The sequence below is a fragment of the Anser cygnoides genome, chromosome 5 (assembly GCF_040182565.1).
Source record: "Anser cygnoides isolate HZ-2024a breed goose chromosome 5, Taihu_goose_T2T_genome, whole genome shotgun sequence".
NCBI lineage: Eukaryota > Metazoa > Chordata > Aves > Anseriformes > Anatidae > Anser > Anser cygnoides.
In genome coordinates this window covers 6,649,031-6,667,810 of record NC_089877.1, presented here as the reverse complement: position 1 = coordinate 6,667,810, position 18,780 = coordinate 6,649,031, and the positions used below count along the sequence as shown (strand labels likewise).

The window sequence follows — 18,780 nt, the reverse complement described above, 5'->3', positions numbered from 1 at the left end:
TTATTTTTGCAACATAACAGGAAAAAAAAATAGTAGTGGCTGTCTTTTTATACATGGGGAGCTGAGGAACCTGGTATAATTGAGGCATATACTTTAATTAGAGTGGCACAGTGTGGCACTGCATGATAGCAGACCTACCACAGCTTGTCTGCTCCAAAAATCAAAACACAAGTTTCTGAAGACACAGGTATAAAAACTTATAATTGTCTAACTCAAGGACTACGTCTTCTAAAACAGAGACAAATGGAGAACTCATGGCCTATGATTCATCTTTCTTCCTTCCATCCCTTGCTGTCCATTTTTGGATTCCTATTCTCTGTACGCAAACATATTTATGAGAAAGGATAAGTCATTCACAAGAGCAATCTGATGACAAAAATCATCCCCATTTGTCAGAAACTCCTTTTCTATCAGGCAACTTACAGGTTTCACTGAGAAGGTTTGATGACCTGAGCTTCTTGACGCTGCCTCCAAGGAATCATAAGTGAAGCCATTAAGGGTCCATTGTCACAGTTCTCTTTAGGATTACACATCCTCCTGTTTAACAGGATGAGTTACACTCAGCTGAAGACCAGCACAGAGCTGCTGACACAGTACTAGGGAGTGATTTATCATGTAAGCTAATTGTTAACAATTAGTAATTTCAGGAGAAGGCACTGAAAATAATTTTAATATGATTATTATTTTTAAGTTACCAAGTGGAGCACTAAAGCTGAGCACAGAATGACTCTGCCATAGTTGACAATATCTAAATATTCCAACATATCAGTTAAAACAACAGATGCCTTATAGTTTGTTTTGTTTTATTTTTATGATGGAAGAAAGCTAAGTAATTCAACAATGCTATCTTCTCCTAAAATTTTGTGACCAATTCCTGAAAAATAACCTGTCAATCAAAATCTGCCAGAGTGACAAATTCCCCAAATTGCCAAAAGATGACTTCTCTTAATTGCTTGGAGTGGCTTATGAAATTCTGTTCCCCCTCAGAGTTGCTTGGTTAGCTGCACAGGAAAGAATTCTACGGCTATGAATCTTAGCACCTCAGAGCTGGGGAACTAAAATTCTGGAAGTTTTTCTTCTTCACGGGGGGGAAAAATTCTTTCCCCTAAAACTGTCTTCCTGTAAAGTTAAGTGCAGGTGTTAGCCAAGAGAAATTTCTCCTGGATATGCTGACACCGCTTTGTAAGCCTGTAGGACTTAATAGCAACATCTTCTCCAACAGCACTTAGACCCTCCCACAAAGCAAGTCAGTGGCACAGTGTTGCAGCAGGTCTGCTTCCAAGTACAATCCAGCAAGAGACTCTAAAGAGGGTGAGTCATATCAGCTATCCTGATATTGTCACAGCCTTTATCAGCTTTACAGCCACCACAAAACACTGATCTTTAGAATGGAAGAGATGACAGTTGACAAAGTTAAGTCAGGGTTAAAAGCTAGTTATTACTGACAAAGGGCCCACATTATCAGCATTTTCCTTCTTTGACAGAAGCTCTCTTCAATAGCAAGCAGCAGAAGGAAAGGACCCATTTCTGCCTGAATGCACATATTTTCTGAAATCCCTTCTGACATACATTTTTCTGCAACAATGACCACAACTCTTTGTCTTGCACAGCTCCCCTGTTAACTCAAAGCTACATACAATGACCTCATAGGCTCTGGGCATCAGTCTGCACAGCAGCTAATTCAGAGACGAACAGATTTGTTAGGAGCCCTTTCAAGGTATTTTCACTTGCCTTTTATGTCCTCCGCCACCCTTCGTTGGAGAGAGGGAGATTGGAAAGGGGAGATGGGGAAGGGTACATGCACATGTATGTGCGGGACAGAAGCTATTACAAACAGCTACTAAAGACTTATCAACAGATTCTTTGATCTTTACACAAATCAAAATGCATCCCTTGATCCATACTTAGAGAGCACTTAGCTTACATGGTCTGTAGTCAAGTAAGGGAGAGCTTAGCAGTAGCATCATGAGATAAGTGAGGCAGTCAAGGTAGAAGAATATCCCCCTTCTGATGGCCATTTCCAGTGTCAAGTTCTACAAACATTCAAAAACTGAAGGATTGTCCATCTAAAAGTGCCTAAAAACAGGACAAGGGCCCCAAATTTATGTATATACATTTAAAAACACCATCTTTTCCATCTAACAACTTTCTGTTAGGCTTGGCTACAGAACTGAGTATCACAGGAAAATTAGAAGGCAAATATTTTCAGTGAATCAGAAAGTTCATTTGAGGTGAAATTCACAAAACAAATATAAGGATTACAGGAACTGACTTTTTCACAACCTGCTGTCCCCAGTGGGGCGCTTCTTCCACTCATTCTCAGAAAATACTTGTTGGAAGCAATCTGTCATCTTCTTCCCACTAACAAATTTCTCGGTGGGATACGTAGGAGAACTCCATTCATACCCCATGTCTCCTACTTTAGACAAGAAATTTCTTCTTGCAAGACAAGAGGTCCTTTCTCATCAACTTTTTTCTGAAGCTTTTTTTTTTTATTTCCTGTAGAGATTTATTTATTTATTGCAGCAAAGACTGTATCCCAGGCCTCCCTATTCCCAAGGGCTTGCCTCTAGACTCAGTACCTGTTTAACCCTAGCAAATGCCAGGTATTCTGAAGTAGAACTCCTGTGTCAGTATGTGAGCATAAAACCTAGAACTTAGTTTTGAATTTACTTTCTTCACTCAAGAATGAAATATTGGGCTACAGGAAATAGGTCTATGGAAGTATGGAAAACTTTGTCCAAGCAATGTTCGTTCTGTGAACCTCAGTATGGGCATCCTTCTGCAGACCAGAAGGAAAGGCACAGAGATCTGCTGCAACTTGACAACGTTACACACAAATCACTTCAAAACACAAAACAGAACAAACACATTCCAATGCCTCACACTATACCTCATTACTTAAATGCATTTCATCTCCAAGGACTGAGTACTAAAAAATGTAACCACATTTAAACTTCACAACTTTGATGGTCTAGCAACAAATGTAGTGACTTGAATCTTGTATGCAAATAAGTGGCTGTTTTTTCCAGATGGGTTTCAGAATGAGAATTCAGCTTCTGCTTGCAGAAATGTAGATTCCCAAAGGTTTATTTTACCTTTAGCTCATGTTATGGTTAGGGAAAAAATTGTTATTATTGCTTCACATTGTCTCTCTTTCCTTGGAACAGGATAACGTCGATCTTGGTGACCTGATGTTTTCACTCTGCTACCTTCCAACAGCTGGTAGACTAACTATTACAATAATAAAGGCAAGAAATTTAAAGGCAATGGATATCACAGGAGCATCAGGTAGGAATTTATTTAGTGGTCAAGGTGGATTTCTGTCCCATATTCCTGCTGAGTCACAGAACTCCAGCACTGTCAATTGTTTTTTTAAAACACTTACACTGCAAGCTCTTGAGTCACTTAAGTACAGAAGTTTCTGAGAAGTAAACAATATATTTTAGCTCATTCTGTTTTAACCAACAGTTTAAAATATTCTGCTCTCAAAAAGAGAATTATTTCTAAAAACAGAATTATTCTAAAATTATTCTAAAACCAGAATTATTATTTCTAAAGCCACTATGATTCCAAACAGGATTAGCTGGCCAAACTGTGTTCCTAACATCGGGAACTGTGTTGTACAGAAGACTATTTGTTATGACACAGAGGCAGACTGACCCTTGACAGTCTCCAAGAGCCACTGAGCCAATTCTGCTGCTGTTAGGATATGGACAAAACAGTGATCATCACAGCCTTTTATCAACAACAGCTGCAAAATTTGCTAATGAAAACAAGAAATTAATTCAGATAAGAATTCATAGACTTATTTGCCATACTAGCAGTTGCAGAGCTTCCAGAAAGGAGCTACAAGGAAATAGGTTGTGTTTTTTTGTTGGTTTTATTTTTGTTTTAACTGCATTCAGGAGTTCCCAAATAATTATAATTCTCTTGAGAAACATAATCGACTAAGTTTTACACTTTGAATTATATTACACCATACATCAGTAAATCCTACTGTGTACAATACTATCATCTTCTGTCTGTCCTACAAATCTGTAGAAGTAATAATTACGCTGTTATAAATACACTGATACATAGGCTGTTGTATAAAAGAGTCTTGTATAACATAGTTCAGCAGATATTTTAATACCCTTTGAGAGGTCAGTACACAAAAAAAGAACTTCTTGAACCGAAATTGTTCATTATAGGCATTCAACAATGTAAAGCTTTCCAATGTCCATTACCTCCCAGTCATTCCATGGTAATAAAGAAGCTCAAATTCCAGTCAGGTACAGGTAATTAATTCTGCAAGCAGGTATGGGCAAAGAGACTACTCCCTTTACTTTCCATTTATGTTTACTTCAGTACAACAAAAGAAAACCAACATTATTCTTATGATTCACACAGATCCCTACGTGAAGGTTTCTTTAATGTGTGAAGGAAGGCGACTAAAGAAAAGAAAAACTTCCACCAAGAGGAATACCCTTAATCCCGTTTACAATGAAGCCATAGTCTTTGACGTCCCTCCAGAAAACATTGACCAAATTAACTTGTCGATAGCTGTTATGGATTATGACCGGTGAGATACCTGTACCTGTAAAATAACATGATCTATTGGCTCAAAACCTCTCATTGTAGATCTGCATCCAGAAACAAAGTCATTATTTTTCTTCCAATATATAAGAAATTAAATAATTTGTCATATTGAGTTTGGTAGAAGACTAAAATATCTCATATTGTCAGGCAGCATTTCCTTTCTCAATTTTAAAATACAGATTTCTATCCATAACCAACATAACTAAGCTGCACATACTTAGCAGAAGGGAAATAACTGAACATACAATCAGACAGTCCACACACCAATTTACTGTTTGTGAACAATTACACTAACTCCTTAGACACACACCTCCATTTCTAAAATTGTGGCTTAGTTCTGTATTTGCAACTAATTACAGAGCACAAGCAAAGAATTTTGTACACTCCTCATACAAAAATGAAATAAATGCATACAAATGCACAGTTTATGCTACAATGGGGAAGGCATTAAATTATTTTGATTGCAAAGAGCCAACCTATGTATTTTATAGTTCATTACATTTTGGGTCTAGAATTAATTCTAAAAATCCATGATTAATGTCTCTAATGAAATATGGAAATGGTATGATTCTAAAGGTAAAATTTTAAGAAAAACATATTATGGAACATTTTCACAGTGTAGGTCACAATGAGGTCATTGGAGTATGCCAAGTAGGCAACGATGCAGAAAGTCTAGGTCGTGACCACTGGAATGAAATGCTCTCATACCCACGGAAACCCATTGCTCACTGGCATCCTCTCGCAGAGGTAAGACTTATTTCTTGCTTCCCCATTACTATAATGTTAAAATTCTTCCATATGGCATCAGAAGTTGGATAAAATTTTACAAACAAAACTAAGATCCACGTGTAAATCCTAGAAAAGGGCTTAGAAATACCAATATTAGTAACAAAGTCTGCTCCTTTAATTACTTTCCATTCCCGTGAATTTAAATGTCTAATATATACATGAAAACCACAAACATTATACACTAGATAAAGGGTTCCATTTTGTTTTGGTGGCGGTGGTGGTTTTTGTTGTTGGTTTGGTTTGGTTTTGTTCATTTGTTTTACTTAGGATCTTGGGTAACTTTCACTGGTAATTGATACAAAGAAATAGACCTCTTTTAAGGAATAACCAAGACCTACTGTTTTTCTATATAAAAACCTAATCTGACTTCTTCTCTTGTAAGACTGTATCACCTATGCCACTAGCAAATCTCAAGGGATGTCTAACTGCCATGAAAAAAAAAAAAAAATGTTTAAGTGTCTCTCGAGATCTGAGACGTTAATAAGAAGCCACACAATCAGAAAAACTTTTCAAGGTTCCTATTTTTTTGTTTTGTTTTGTTTTGTTTTGTTTTTTGTCTTTAGGGCCCTATTCAGCAGAAATGTTATGCAGGTCTTCTGCGCTTGGATGACTGCCGAAGAGGCTTCCTCACCCTTTTAACCTATTCAGCAGAAATTTGGCATTCCTGTTGAACTCTTTCTTAGCCATATCCTCAGGGGCTATTCCACAGAGTCCAGTGGGGTAAAGATGTCCTTTTAATCCCTCTGTCTAATCCTCTCCCCTCCCAATACAGGGAATGCTAATCCTGATTCATGAGACACAAAAATTCAATCATCTGACTAAATTGCTTCTTAAGTGTTCCCATGGTTTATTTTTAATAATAATTTTTATTTTTTTTCGTAATATAATTAATTTAATAATTTTTAATTTTTCAACCCTATGTGGTTGAAAATAATGGTCAGGCAACAGGAAGATGTAACAAAATGGCAAAAATACCACAGCGTTACCATGTCTCCATATGCAATTACTGGTGCCTGAAGAGCACAGCAGTGCGCTTGCAGCAGGGAGACCTTTGAACACTCACAAGCTCTGTTGCAGCAGGAGTGCACTATGCCTTTTCAGAGCATGGGTGGTGCCAACAGACAAGTATGTTGTGGAGGATTATCAAGCAAAGTGCGGGAGCTCTGCCCATATTTCTGTGCCCAAAATGAAAAGTTACCTACTGGCTGAAATGCCACACTTGAAACGCCCACCTGGGCATTTGGGAGTTGGATTTAGAAAACATCACTGAGCTCTCAACTCTAGCCAAACAGTTATAGGGACCGCTTGAGAGAGCATGCGAGGAATATTGCAACAATTACTGTCTCCTAGAGCAGGAGAAGTGTCTCTTAGCAGAAGCTGGCTACATCCTCATATCCAACCTGTCTTCCCTCTTCAATAAATTTTATTGCTGCCAGAGCCCACAATTAGGTTTTGACAGCTCTTCCCTTTTCACAGGCATCCTGTTCTTTTCAAACATGCCTGGCCAACTTCTCTAGATTTCATTACTGTGGATTGATTTTCATGTCACTAAGCTAAACAGAGACACTTTTTTTTCCTTCCCAGGAATCAAGTGGGGGAGGGTGTCCAGCGCATCCCGGCTGTGCAGAGAAATATATACACAGCATATCATTTTGGTTCCTGAATCAGGATTAGACTCAGCGAGAGCTTCTGGAACCTCTGTGGCCACAGCCATAGGACCCTGAATATTTGCTGAATAGGACCCTCAAGTCTTCTACTGTGTGAAGAGCTATTGGTTTCAAGTAGTCCAATGTTATCCACTTGTAGCATTAGATCTCCAGCCAACACTATTGCTACCGATAGATTATTTGTATGGTCATAAGCATTACCCAAATTCTATCATAAGTTCTGTTCATTAGAATAACCCAGATTTTACAGGTAACATAATAGCAATGAAAAGCAACAGATACTGGACTGGAACCAGCAACAAAAGCGGTTCTTGTATTTAAAAAAAAAAAGTGCTGTAGTGTAAATGGATAGCTTTGGAAGTCCTTTCTTTTTTTTTTTTTTTTTTCTTCCCAGAACAATTGTTATCAGACATTTATTTTCTGATGAAAGGTTGTATCCCCACTCTCAGTTGGTGCCTCCTTTCACCTTACATGAAAATAAGATTATTAGAGTCCTTTGCAGAAATCCTTCAAATCTAAAAAGCTGAAATAAGTTCTGTTGGGTGAGAACAAGATACATCCAGCATTTGTAATGACAGTCTGTTCTTTTAGAAAGATGATAACTATCTGTATAATATGGAAGTCAATAGTACTCAGCCTTTGTAGATGATTTTCCAGTCACTGTTTCTTTGTTGTGTCCATGACACTGCAAAGGGTTAGAAGCAACTCGCAGGTGGAGATGTTACATCATACACACAAGCACACAGACACAAATGCACACACACATGCACACAATGTCATTTTAAAATGCTGTTTCAAATATATATTGCCTGTGAAGACTTACTTTATTACTTGTAGTAGAAATAACAGGGCTATCTTTTATGACCGTACATTGTAAACGCTGAAAAATTCTGACCATAAAAAAAAAAAAATTCAAAGTACTGAATTCTTCCACATGATGGAATCTAGGTCTGGAACAAGAATCCCTCAGATAACTTTTGGCAATTATTTACCCATGCATGGAGTTAACTCTTCCTTCAAACTTTTCTAGAGATAATTTCATTCAAGTTTTCACACACAGATCTTTACCTTAAAAGTGCAAAGGCAAAGTATGCCTATTTTACACAATCTAGTTGCCTGCTAAATAATAACAGGTAGGGAGCCCTTGTCACTATATATAGTTCAGGTAAGTTTATGTACACACACTGCTTCACACCTTGCATGTGTTGAATGCTCACCAAGCATTTTGAGTTTGTAAATTGAGCTGACACAAATATGCTTGCACAGGTTGAAAAAATATTTGATTTTTTTTCTCCAAAATCTGAAAAATTAGTTTTAACCTGTTAATCGAGGGTATTCCAGAAAACAAGAATTGATAATCGTTAAAAGCACAGCTTGCCATTTGCAGAAAATCTTGGATCTGTTGTAAAGGTGTAGTGCAGCTATAAAGCATAAGTCCTAAAAGTACCATTGCTTGTTTTTTTTTGTTGTTGTTTGGTTGTTTTTTTTTTTAATTAAAAAAAAAAAAACTCATACTATGAAGAACACTCCCGGAAAACTCAACAATTCTTCAAAGCCTGCCCAAGGAACATTTCAGATTGGTAGCTGGGCATGTCCAGAAGAACAAAAAAATACAGCTATAAAATAGCTCTAGCAAAACCATTTCACTACACTCTCAACTGAAGCCTTACGTCAGCAGACCAGTGATATAAATACAATGCTTATAACGGTTCATGCATGATCCTCACACTTCAGGCAAAATTCTGCACTCTCTGCTCAGGCACATCTCCCAGGAGCCAATGTGAGGAGATATGCATGAGCAAAGAGGAGGACCTTTTCCTTTGGAGTGGTGTTCTTTGATTTCCTGGGCAAATCATTATACATGCATCCCTACCTGGGATGCAAAACAGGCAGCTGCATGCTTTCCCACTGCAATTGCTATTACCAGGGCAATGTAAAGAACAATAGCTTCTGTAAAAAGGAAAACATCTATGCAGCTAGCTTGTTTTGTCTCCATGTAACAGAGCAAAAGCCTTTCTAAGATTTGTCTCTAGTGACTGAAAAGGGCATCAAAAGAAAACTAGTATCATTATAATGGCTAATGTTTTAGATTTTATTACCATACCATACTCAGTTCATTAATGCTCAAGGGGCTGGCATCAGGAGAATGATTTTGAAAACAGTTCTATTACAAAGAAGAAATCTCTATGTTCAGGAAGCATTTCAAGTGGAACCCAGCACACCTCAAGGGTTAGAGATGATTTTTTAAATCCTCCTAAATCTTGTTCTCTGACTCATGATTTACAAACTGTTACTCAGGCTATGGCATTACTGTGTTCTTTATAAAAATATATGCCTCTTCATAGAAGTGCAGAAGTGGGGCGATAGTTGTTTTCTACACTTGGATACTTTACTCTTCACTTTTATACTCCAGTTAATCGATGCTATTCCCTAGAACTCAAACATTCCCATGGTATGGTTCTGGTGGGCTGGTACTAAAATGTGAAGACAGCAGCAGCATACAATAATGCAACAGTGCATTGAAGTAACAGCGTTTACTGCTAGAAAGCCAGCTGGAAACCAAGGGATAATTGTGATCCCAGTACTGTTCACACATGCTTTTCTGAACTATGATTCCCAAAGGTGAATTAGTAGAAGGGCTCAAACGAATAATTCCGAACCTCCAACCCTCATTTGTTTTCTTATTTTCCGTGAATGAATAATTATGCTGTATCACAAGTACAGTAAGAGTAAAATAGAAAGGGAAATCCCTTAGAAATGCATCTCAGCAAGATTTTAATCCCTCTTCACTCATTAAAAATGTGCTATTAAACTGTTAATTTTAGTTTTCCATAACAAGCCACAATTTCAGGTATTATTAAAAAAATAGAAAGAAAAAAGTCAGTGAGAAAACCTTCCAAGATACTGACACTGAGGCAGATTATAATGGGAAGCTGTGTGAAATTCCCCTGCTAAAATACTCACAAGCACAATCCTTCTGCAGCTGAGTGCTGAAATTTCTTTATTTTCACTGAATTCACAAGACATCAAAAGCATCTCTGTTCTTTTGCCTCATTTTCCCCTGTAAATAATCCTGGCAGTGCACCAACATGCATACATTGCAACCTGTGGCAGGGAGTGGCAGAACAGAAAGCAAGTATGGTAGAAAAAAAAAGAAAGAGGAAGACTGCTCATTCGGTCTGAAGTGAGACAACAGACCAGAATGCAAAGTAAGGTTACTTTAGTCCACTCATCTTGGTTTGAGGGCATAGTTGGGATGTATTTTTGTTTTTTAAACATCAACCATTATGCATAGTTATATCAACACTGAGCACCTGAAGTCAGAAGTACAAAAGATATATTTAGACTTTTATAATTTGGCAGTGTTAGAGCACTGAGGGGGCCTATTTGCCATTAAAAATAAAAAATAAAAATTAAATTTTAAAAATTGCTACAAACTCTCTTTATTCTCTTCTAGCTTAAAAGCAACAAACGATAAAGGGGAAGGGAGAAAGAGGACTGGAAATTCAATTGAAGAGTCTGTTTGACCCAGTTAGAAATCTACCAAATTAAATTACTCTTAATGCATTTTGAATTCATTTGAACAGAAAGAAGAAAAAAACATACTAGGTAACTCAGCCTGAATTGTCATCAATAAAATGTTTTCTTCCCTTTAGAACAGTGCGTTGTCAAACAATTACATCTCAGTATCAAGCAAGAAAACAATGGCTTTCTTATCTAAAAGGGAAAAAAGCATGTAGAGAAAGCAATCCACAACTTTGTGGAATTTAATAGAAACCCTCTGTGCTGGGGAAAATCGGAGCAGGACAGACTCTGTAACAACTTCACTTTGATTCTTGCTGTACTTACTGCAAGGCCTTGCTTAAAACCATAATTCTGTTTGGAAGTGACAGCCTTAATGATACGTGAACCAAGCTGTGCAAGGTGTGAGGGCACTGCACATTCAGGTCTGAGCTGCATTTAGAGTTAGTATCTGACACAGTGGGTTGGGCAAGGAACTACAGCTGGGAGTACTCCAGGGTCCGGCGGTTCTCTGAAAGGACTTCCACCTTCCTGAAGGCCTGTAAAATGCACTAATCCAGAGGGCAGAGATGGACGCTATTCAGGAAAGGTATCGTCAGGACTAACTCAACTGCTGACTGAACACTGCACGCATGGCACAGAAGGGAAGATGACATGAGAACTTGTAAGCATCTGGGTTGTTTGATTATTTTGTGTGGGTTTTTTAGTTTGTCCTTCCTTTTCTCAGATGTAGACACTGTAAAACTGAAATGTTTTACTCCGTTGCATGCTGGCCAACTGTCATTTTTAATACCCCTTGCAAAGATGCACAAAGAGAGCTGTGTTGTTTTGGTATACTTTCATTTTTAATAACACATGAACATTGTGCTATTCTTTATTATTTCTTGTTCAGTAAATAGTCCTGGTATCTCTATGTTTCATGTCTAATTTTGGAGAGTAGAGCCATACCTGTATCAAGGCTCTCTCAACTAGGTGGGCATTTTGTTTTAGTAGAAATAATGCATGATTCCTTTCACAGTGATGGTTTGAGGGAAAAAACAATCTTAATTTTATAATATGTATTACAATCTTCTAAACACAAGTAAAAATGTACTGTGATTTATTTATATAAATCTAGTCGGAACAAGTAATTTTGATCTTAATAAAAACTCTGTAAGAAATTGTGCAATTGTAATTTACTACTATTTTGTATTTAATAAATTAATGTTTAATTCATTATTCAGAAACACACAGCAAACACTTTGGAAGTGTTTTAACTCAACTTTTTTTCCAAAGACGTTTTGTTTCCATGAAGTAAATGAGACCAGAAGGACAAAGCTGTTAACGCAATAGTTATTTTACAGCACTCAAAAAAGATTTGGAGTTTTGAATATGGAACCCTCCTCCTGTTTAGTCCCATGGACACAATCATCGTTGGAGAAACATTTTTAGATATATCAAATATGATTTTTATACTTAATATCAAAAAAGAAAAATCAAGAAGCCACAAAAGTACTTCTACCAACCTATAGTGTGGTAAATTAGTAAAATTAGTATTTAACATGGCAGGTTATCAAAGTTAGCATTTCTCCTATCAATACCTGACATGTAGCTCAGGGAAATCCCCAGGGGACCACTGGCAGAGGCCAGAAAGAAAGGGAAAAGAAAGCACAGCTGTACCTGTGGTATGACCATACAACTGCACCTAAAAAGGCTATATTCTTGTTTTATTTCACGCCAACTGAAACTCCATATCCATCAGCAAGGCTTCTACATGTGCATGACATCTACTTCAGTGTGAGTTTCTCTGTTTCTTTAGGGATAAGATTGGTCTCTCCTCATTTGGAACATCTTGACTACTTGTATGCACTACATTAATATGGGGTCACTGACGTATAAACTGTGGCCACAAAATTTCACGCAACTGGAATTTAATTCAGCTCAGTTCTCTTCTTGGGACTATTTGACAGCAAAGACGGATGGCAAAGAAATGCAAACAGTCCTGTAGTTTGGAAGTTACTATTACCCTTACAAGTGGCAGCACCTGCAGGCCCTAGGTAGCCTCTTGTTTTTCTGCATTCCATACAGGCACATGGACAGGAAATCAGTGCTCCAGGGAGCTGGCTTGGTAAAATCACAGGAGAGATGGAAGATTGACTAAAGACACACGTATAGAAATTTTGTCCCTGGCAACGACTGGAGTATTTACCACCCGCCATAAGCCACCACAAACTAGACTAGAGCAGAAGAGGTTTACGAACTTCAAAAGTGTTTTTAACATCTTTTAAAAATACTGTTTTGAATGTTCCTATTCCTTTGTTGAAAAGCCATTATGAATCTCTTCCTCTGTCAAAACTGATCCACACAGCTCTTTTCAATAAACTTTTCCAGCAGAGCCATCCTTTAGGCCTTTATACATAGACTACAGACCTTAAACAAAACGCCAGTAGGGCTGGGACAGCTGCAAGAGTGATTGCAGCAGCTTTTGTGGACCAAACCATTAATGAACTAAAAGTGCCAAGCAAAAAGTTAATAACCCCCACTTAAAAAGCCTGATCTATAGCAAATAAAACACCCTGCAACATTAAACCTGCAAAGACAAGTGATCCTGCACAGTTAATATCCAGTGAGGTGAACATTAAGAAAGACACCATGTTAATAACAAGCAGTACTGGCAGCTGACTATGGCTCTACGAGGGCGAAGGCCTAGCAGAACTTGCAGCAAATTGGAAATAGAGCCTGAAGGGACAGACAGGAGTGACAGTGCAAGACAATATCCTGAATAGCCTCGGACACAGGCCATTACAGTAAGAAACCAATAGCTCACAAAGAAGCAGAGACACAGAATAGGGCATGACAAAATTAGCAAAAACTTTGAGACTCCAGAAGTAGCTTTTTTCCAGGAAAGGAAATCACATAGCATTTCGTACTACAAACTAATTCCAGTCACATCTGACAGTAATGTGACTTAAATTTGTCAAGGTTGGCCCTAACAGCAGTTTCTAATATAAGCAACACACAATTTTTTATTATAGAGACTTGTGTAAATTCCAAACAAAATTTTAAAAAGCCACACTTTGCCTTGAAACAGAAATCAGTAGATTGGTCAGGGCTGAATCCTACCCTTGCATGACTTGTACAAATAGGAAGTTCCAACACCCAGAGCCGAAAGCTGAAATTGTCCCTTAGTAGCAACAAAACCAAAGTCTATTTCAAGTAACAGTTTTTATCACCCTGCTCAGTATTCTGATATTGCCTTTTAAAGAGCATCAAATCATTTGCTGGCTATAGTTAAGCATTTCTCATTTCCTAATTAATTAACCACACACTTCAGTCTGGTGCACCATACCATCCAAAAGGTCATGGCCTTAAACCACTTAACTTGCAAATAACAATCAGTGAATTTATGTTCCAATAAAACAATCTGTAAATGTAACATTTACAGATTACAGGCCCACCGTAACATAAGGTGGGCCTGAACAGTCTGCTCCAAAGAGCCTAACCCAAAACAGCTTTATTATTAAAGAATCATTTAGAAGTTTGAGAAATGTCAATAAGGTGGCTAGTGTTAGATCTTTACCCAAAGGAAAAGCTGTTAACAGAAATATCTTTGTGGTGCAAACTAATCTCAACAACAAAATTGTATTCAAATCCTATCTAAAGTTTTATAATTTTCAGTTTAGCAGACAGAATTCTGGTTTTAGAATATAACTATAGCCATATAATTGATATCTTGGTAAATGACAAAAAAAAATCTTTTTAAAAATCTTAAAAAAAAATCTAGTCGTTAATTCAGCTAAGTACTCAAAAAATGCAATATGATTTTTAAAAATATCGACTAAGATTGCAACAGTTTTGAACCATTTGGATACTTTTCAACTTTAGGAAAAAAGAATTCACTACAGAAAAATCAACAAATAAGTTATGAGATTATTCATCAAATTTTCGCAATTTAGCTTAAATAAATAATTCCAATCTCACCCATCAGTTCATACATCTTATGTTTCACAACATAAATGTTTCAGGCAGAGAGCATTAAGTATTCCAAAAAGTCTTTGCCAAGCCTGGCCCACTCTCTTCCATTACCCGTGAGGAATCTCACCCACCTTCTAACTTACACAGACCATGCAACATCATACATAACTGTAAAGTTCAAACAACCTTTAAAAGATATGCTGCTTCATTTTGGATTTTATTACTAAAATCGTGCAAATAAATAAATCTTGTAAATTAATGGAAAAGGAATTGGGGACCTCCAGGCACTGCCAACACCTGTAAGTCTTATAGCTGCACCAATTAGAACAGTAGGTACATTTTTGGTCAATAATGAAAATACGTTTAGGCTATCATAAACGGCAGAAGATCCCTAAATTTTTTTTTTCCTCACACAATAGCAAACATCTTAGAGCAGGTTATTTCCTCAAAATAGAGTTCCAAACAATGCCAGGTGCTAAGCTAAAAGTTTAGTATCCTCTCTCTAAGGAAAGCATGCTTGACACAGGCAGCATTCAATGTGTGATGAATCCTGAAATCTGCAACATAAACAACTGAACATTGTGTAGGAGCCCTTCGTGCAGAAAGCACCCAAGCTCCTGCCTTCAGCCAGGAAACCCTCGTTTCTCTTTGAAGAATGCCCAGCCTGATATATCATATTCTTCCTGCTGCCTCATCAAACAAGGCAGCAGTCTAACAGACAACTTTTATTATACTACATTCCTGAGAATCCTGTCTGCTGTGAACACAGCAGGAGAGTGGGGAGCAGGGGTTAAATATGATGCTTTCTTGTTCCTAAGCTGCATTTGTGTCTTATCCAGACGCTCCTAAGATACTACTATAGGAATGGCCTTTAAAGTATGTTAGGAAGCCTCAGTTTTTATGAAGAAGGAATTCACCCTGACCCTTCCAGGTCCCCAAATACCAACGCACAGCAATTTTTATGCAACACAGTCTGCAAATGAAACCTGAACTTTTTGAACCCGAAGGTTCAACACAATGCTTAAAAAATAATACCAAGAAAATGCAGCCATGACAGTGAACCCAGACAAAGTTTATTTCAGTAACATATTACTCTTACAGTAATATATGTATCTGTGTATGATGTCACATTACCCCAAGTGACTTTCATTCATCTCTCTGGTTTAAGTGCTCTAACAGTGTTTTCCTGTTTGTTTTCAGCTCCAAAATAAGCAGCATGGGTGTGCTTCAGACTGTGCCTAAAATAGCAGCTGGTTTGTAATTACTGCCTGAGATCTAAATTACAAAAACCTGTCACTCCATGAAAAGATCTAATTATGGAAAGGATTTTGTATGCATAGTTTGTCTGCATACTCAAACATCAATTAATTCATTACCATCTAATCCTGCTCATAAATGGAATTTCACAGATTCCTGAATTCCTGAATCCACAAAAATTTGTTTTCAAGTAAAAAATTACCACCATTATTGACTGAATTAAGATAAGCATACTTCTCCCCTGAGGAGATCAGGGCTGCAAGCAAAGCCTTTCATCTCTTTTCTCAGCAAAAGGATATACAATTGCCAAGTTGCTAATTGAGGATCGAAACCAAGTATTGTTTATTCCCTGCAGGTAGGTGGGATAAAGCCAAATCCATATGCCTATATGCAATGCTGAGTTTTGCAGGGTATCACACAAATCCCAACTACACCTACCATTGCAACTTCAGTCTGGCAGCATAGCTTTCGTTCTCCAGAATTTTGCCTATACTTCATCCTTTCTACCTTCACTGTTGCTATTTTTTCCCCCGGCAACTAGCCACACACAGCTGACAGTCATAAAGCTTTTGAGGCCAATTTTCTTTTTGACATGCCTACCAAAGGAACAGGACAGTAGCATGGTAGCAGAAATATGAGATCAAATTATCTTTGCGCTGTCCACAGCTGTGTGACAGACAAACTCAAAGGGTTGGTGTATGTTTGAAAAACCTCAACAATATGCTTGGTCTCTTCTTGATCTCCCTCCACCCACTGATGCAATTGCTCTGCCAAATGTGATGTCTCAAAAATAGCATAATGCTGGGAATGCTCTGCAGGGAGTCAGTGAGGAACTTTGTCTTCCCTTTTGGGAACTTGTGGAAAGAACTACCAGACTTGAGGCACTCTCAGTGCCTTAGAGCTGCTAGGAAAGCTGTGACTTTTTTTTTTCTCCTCCATTTTCTCCCCTCTTATGGTGTAAGGTCTTAAATACAGATCATCTCTGACACAGTTCTTATTCTGCAACGTAAAGAATTCTTCATCCCTTTACTGATGGCCAAAGAAAGGTAACTAGAAAGGGAAATGTTATCCAATTTCCCTTAATGTCATTCTACTGACCCCAACTGTGCTGCAATTAGATTGTGGAAAGCACTCTGTCAAAAAAAAAATTCAACTATGTTTACGTTTTACTAATTAACTTAGCCAATCTGGGATTCTGTAATTTACATCTAAAAAGAGCAGTTTACTAATGCTTGCTATGTATAACCTGGCCCATACTAAGTAGCACTGCCAATTTCACTTACAGCTGTATCTTTGTTTAGCAAGAGAACAAAAAGCTTCAGGATTATTTCAAACTTCATGTGATCATTATTACTATTCAGTGCTTAAGTTCTGGTAATTCTAAGAGGTCCACCAGGCTAGGCGTGAGAAAAAATGACACATTTCAGAGTGCTCGATGAAGAATCAGTGCACCAAACATCTGGAAAGTGAGTAAGGTTTAGAATGGACACGTAGGAAGAGACACTGGCTACTTACACACACATGGGGAAAGGACTCAGACTGTAATTCTAATTATTATGGTATTGCTGAGAACCACCTAATTCTGCATCAGTTTTTAGGGGACAAGAATTTGTGCATACCATCCTGCATCATCAATGTTCATTAATACTCATGAACCACAGAACCAAGATGCAGTCTTTTTAATTTGAGTCACTCTGAGATACTTCCCCAAAAGCCAGTAAATTGTCCTCATCTATTTTTCTTCTCCAAAATAATATTGCTTTATTCATCCTTTTACAAATTATTTTCTCCTTCCTCTTCTTCCTTGTAACTCCTTTGGTGACATGTACTTAGGTTTTTCTTGGGTTTGTGTGTTTTCCACTAGAAGAGTATTTCTCATAGAAAGACATGAAATTAAAAATTTGTCCTGCTAATCATATCTTCTCTAGCAAATTACATTCAGAGGATCAGTCATCTTTTTTATTACCCTCTCAACTAGAAGCAATGTTGACCTTATTTCTGCTTAATATTTCAGAAAAGGTCCCCCATCCATTTGTATGGCTCACTCATACAAATATGAATAATCATACAAATATATGTGAATGTGTTTGAAGGTCCAAGACTTAAACATAATCTTTGGAGAGAAAAAAAAAAAAAAAGAAGAAAGAAAGAGATCATTTCCAAGTGGCACACCTGCAAGTGTTTTTTTTATTATTTTTTTAAGCATTTCCTCTCACTGGAACTGGAAGGTAGATGTAAGCCTATAAGTTTAGCTCATGATCTGAGCCTATCTATAAAAGTTCTCCAGTATTTATACTGAGGCCAGACCCAGTGTTGCCTCACTTGTTTAAGCTCCTTGACATCCACAGCTTCAACTGGGATCTAACTAGATGGTTTCACTTGTGTTAGGATGAAGTGGCAGCAATGGAACAAGAACACAGACTTCCATTCCTTCATTTACAGTGTTGGTTTCCTCAAGTCTTAATCATCAAACCATGCCTCAGTTTCTCTCTCTATAAACAATGTATAAATATTTTCACGTGTGAAATATATCAGGCTGTGTAGATGGCAAATACAACGTTTGACGATTATGAAGAGTGATGTAGTGAAGGATCATTTTTGATGTTTTCATGAAAATAGCCTCTTTGGAGCGATAAATTAGGATGATACCTACTACACAAGGGGATACTAATTGGAAATGAGTAAAAGTAGCACTGCAAAAAGTAGATTGTGTAGTAATGGTAGATAGTAGCTAGCTACAGCCAGATGCTATGAAGAAAATGTGAACTTCTGACATGAATCAAGGGCCATATTCTTCTTTTATTTAGAGAAGATAATAGGCAAATAGTAAATGCACGTAGAGGGGTTTCAAAATTTTCTAGCACTACCTCCTCCAGAAAATACAAAACCACTAACTGAAGTGGTAATAGACTATAATGTGGAAACATGTTTGTGAAGTGTGTGATACCCTACATTCTTCTCATATTTTCAGGAAAGAAAAGGAGTGAAACAGAACAGCTGAATAAATAAA

At 37.5% G+C, this 18,780-nt stretch overlaps 1 protein-coding gene and 1 long non-coding RNA gene across 8 annotated transcripts in view; one reads left to right on the top strand and one right to left on the bottom strand.

The window, feature by feature from the left end:
* The window catches only part of SYT9 (synaptotagmin 9), a 70,100-nt gene extending 58,378 nt beyond the window's left edge, over positions 1-11,722 (top strand). Inside the window, exons 4-8 of one of the 5 annotated variants that reach the window (XM_066997913.1) lie at positions 3,171-3,291; positions 4,393-4,564; positions 5,199-5,328; positions 5,934-6,090; positions 6,955-10,195. In XM_066997913.1, coding sequence (XP_066854014.1) covers positions 3,171-3,291; positions 4,393-4,564; positions 5,199-5,328; positions 5,934-6,041 — 531 coding nt within the window. In that variant the 3' untranslated portion in view covers positions 6,042-6,090; positions 6,955-10,195. Of the gene's footprint in view, positions 1-3,170; positions 3,292-4,392; positions 4,565-5,198; positions 5,329-5,933; positions 6,091-6,954; positions 10,196-10,494 lie in introns of those variants that run through there. The other 4 variants (XR_010831799.1, XR_010831798.1, XM_066997915.1 and 1 more) reach the window with 4 other exon arrangements.
* The window catches only part of LOC106033922 (uncharacterized), a 291,778-nt gene that overhangs the window by 205,468 nt on the left and 67,530 nt on the right, over positions 1-18,780 (bottom strand). The window lies entirely within an intron of this gene.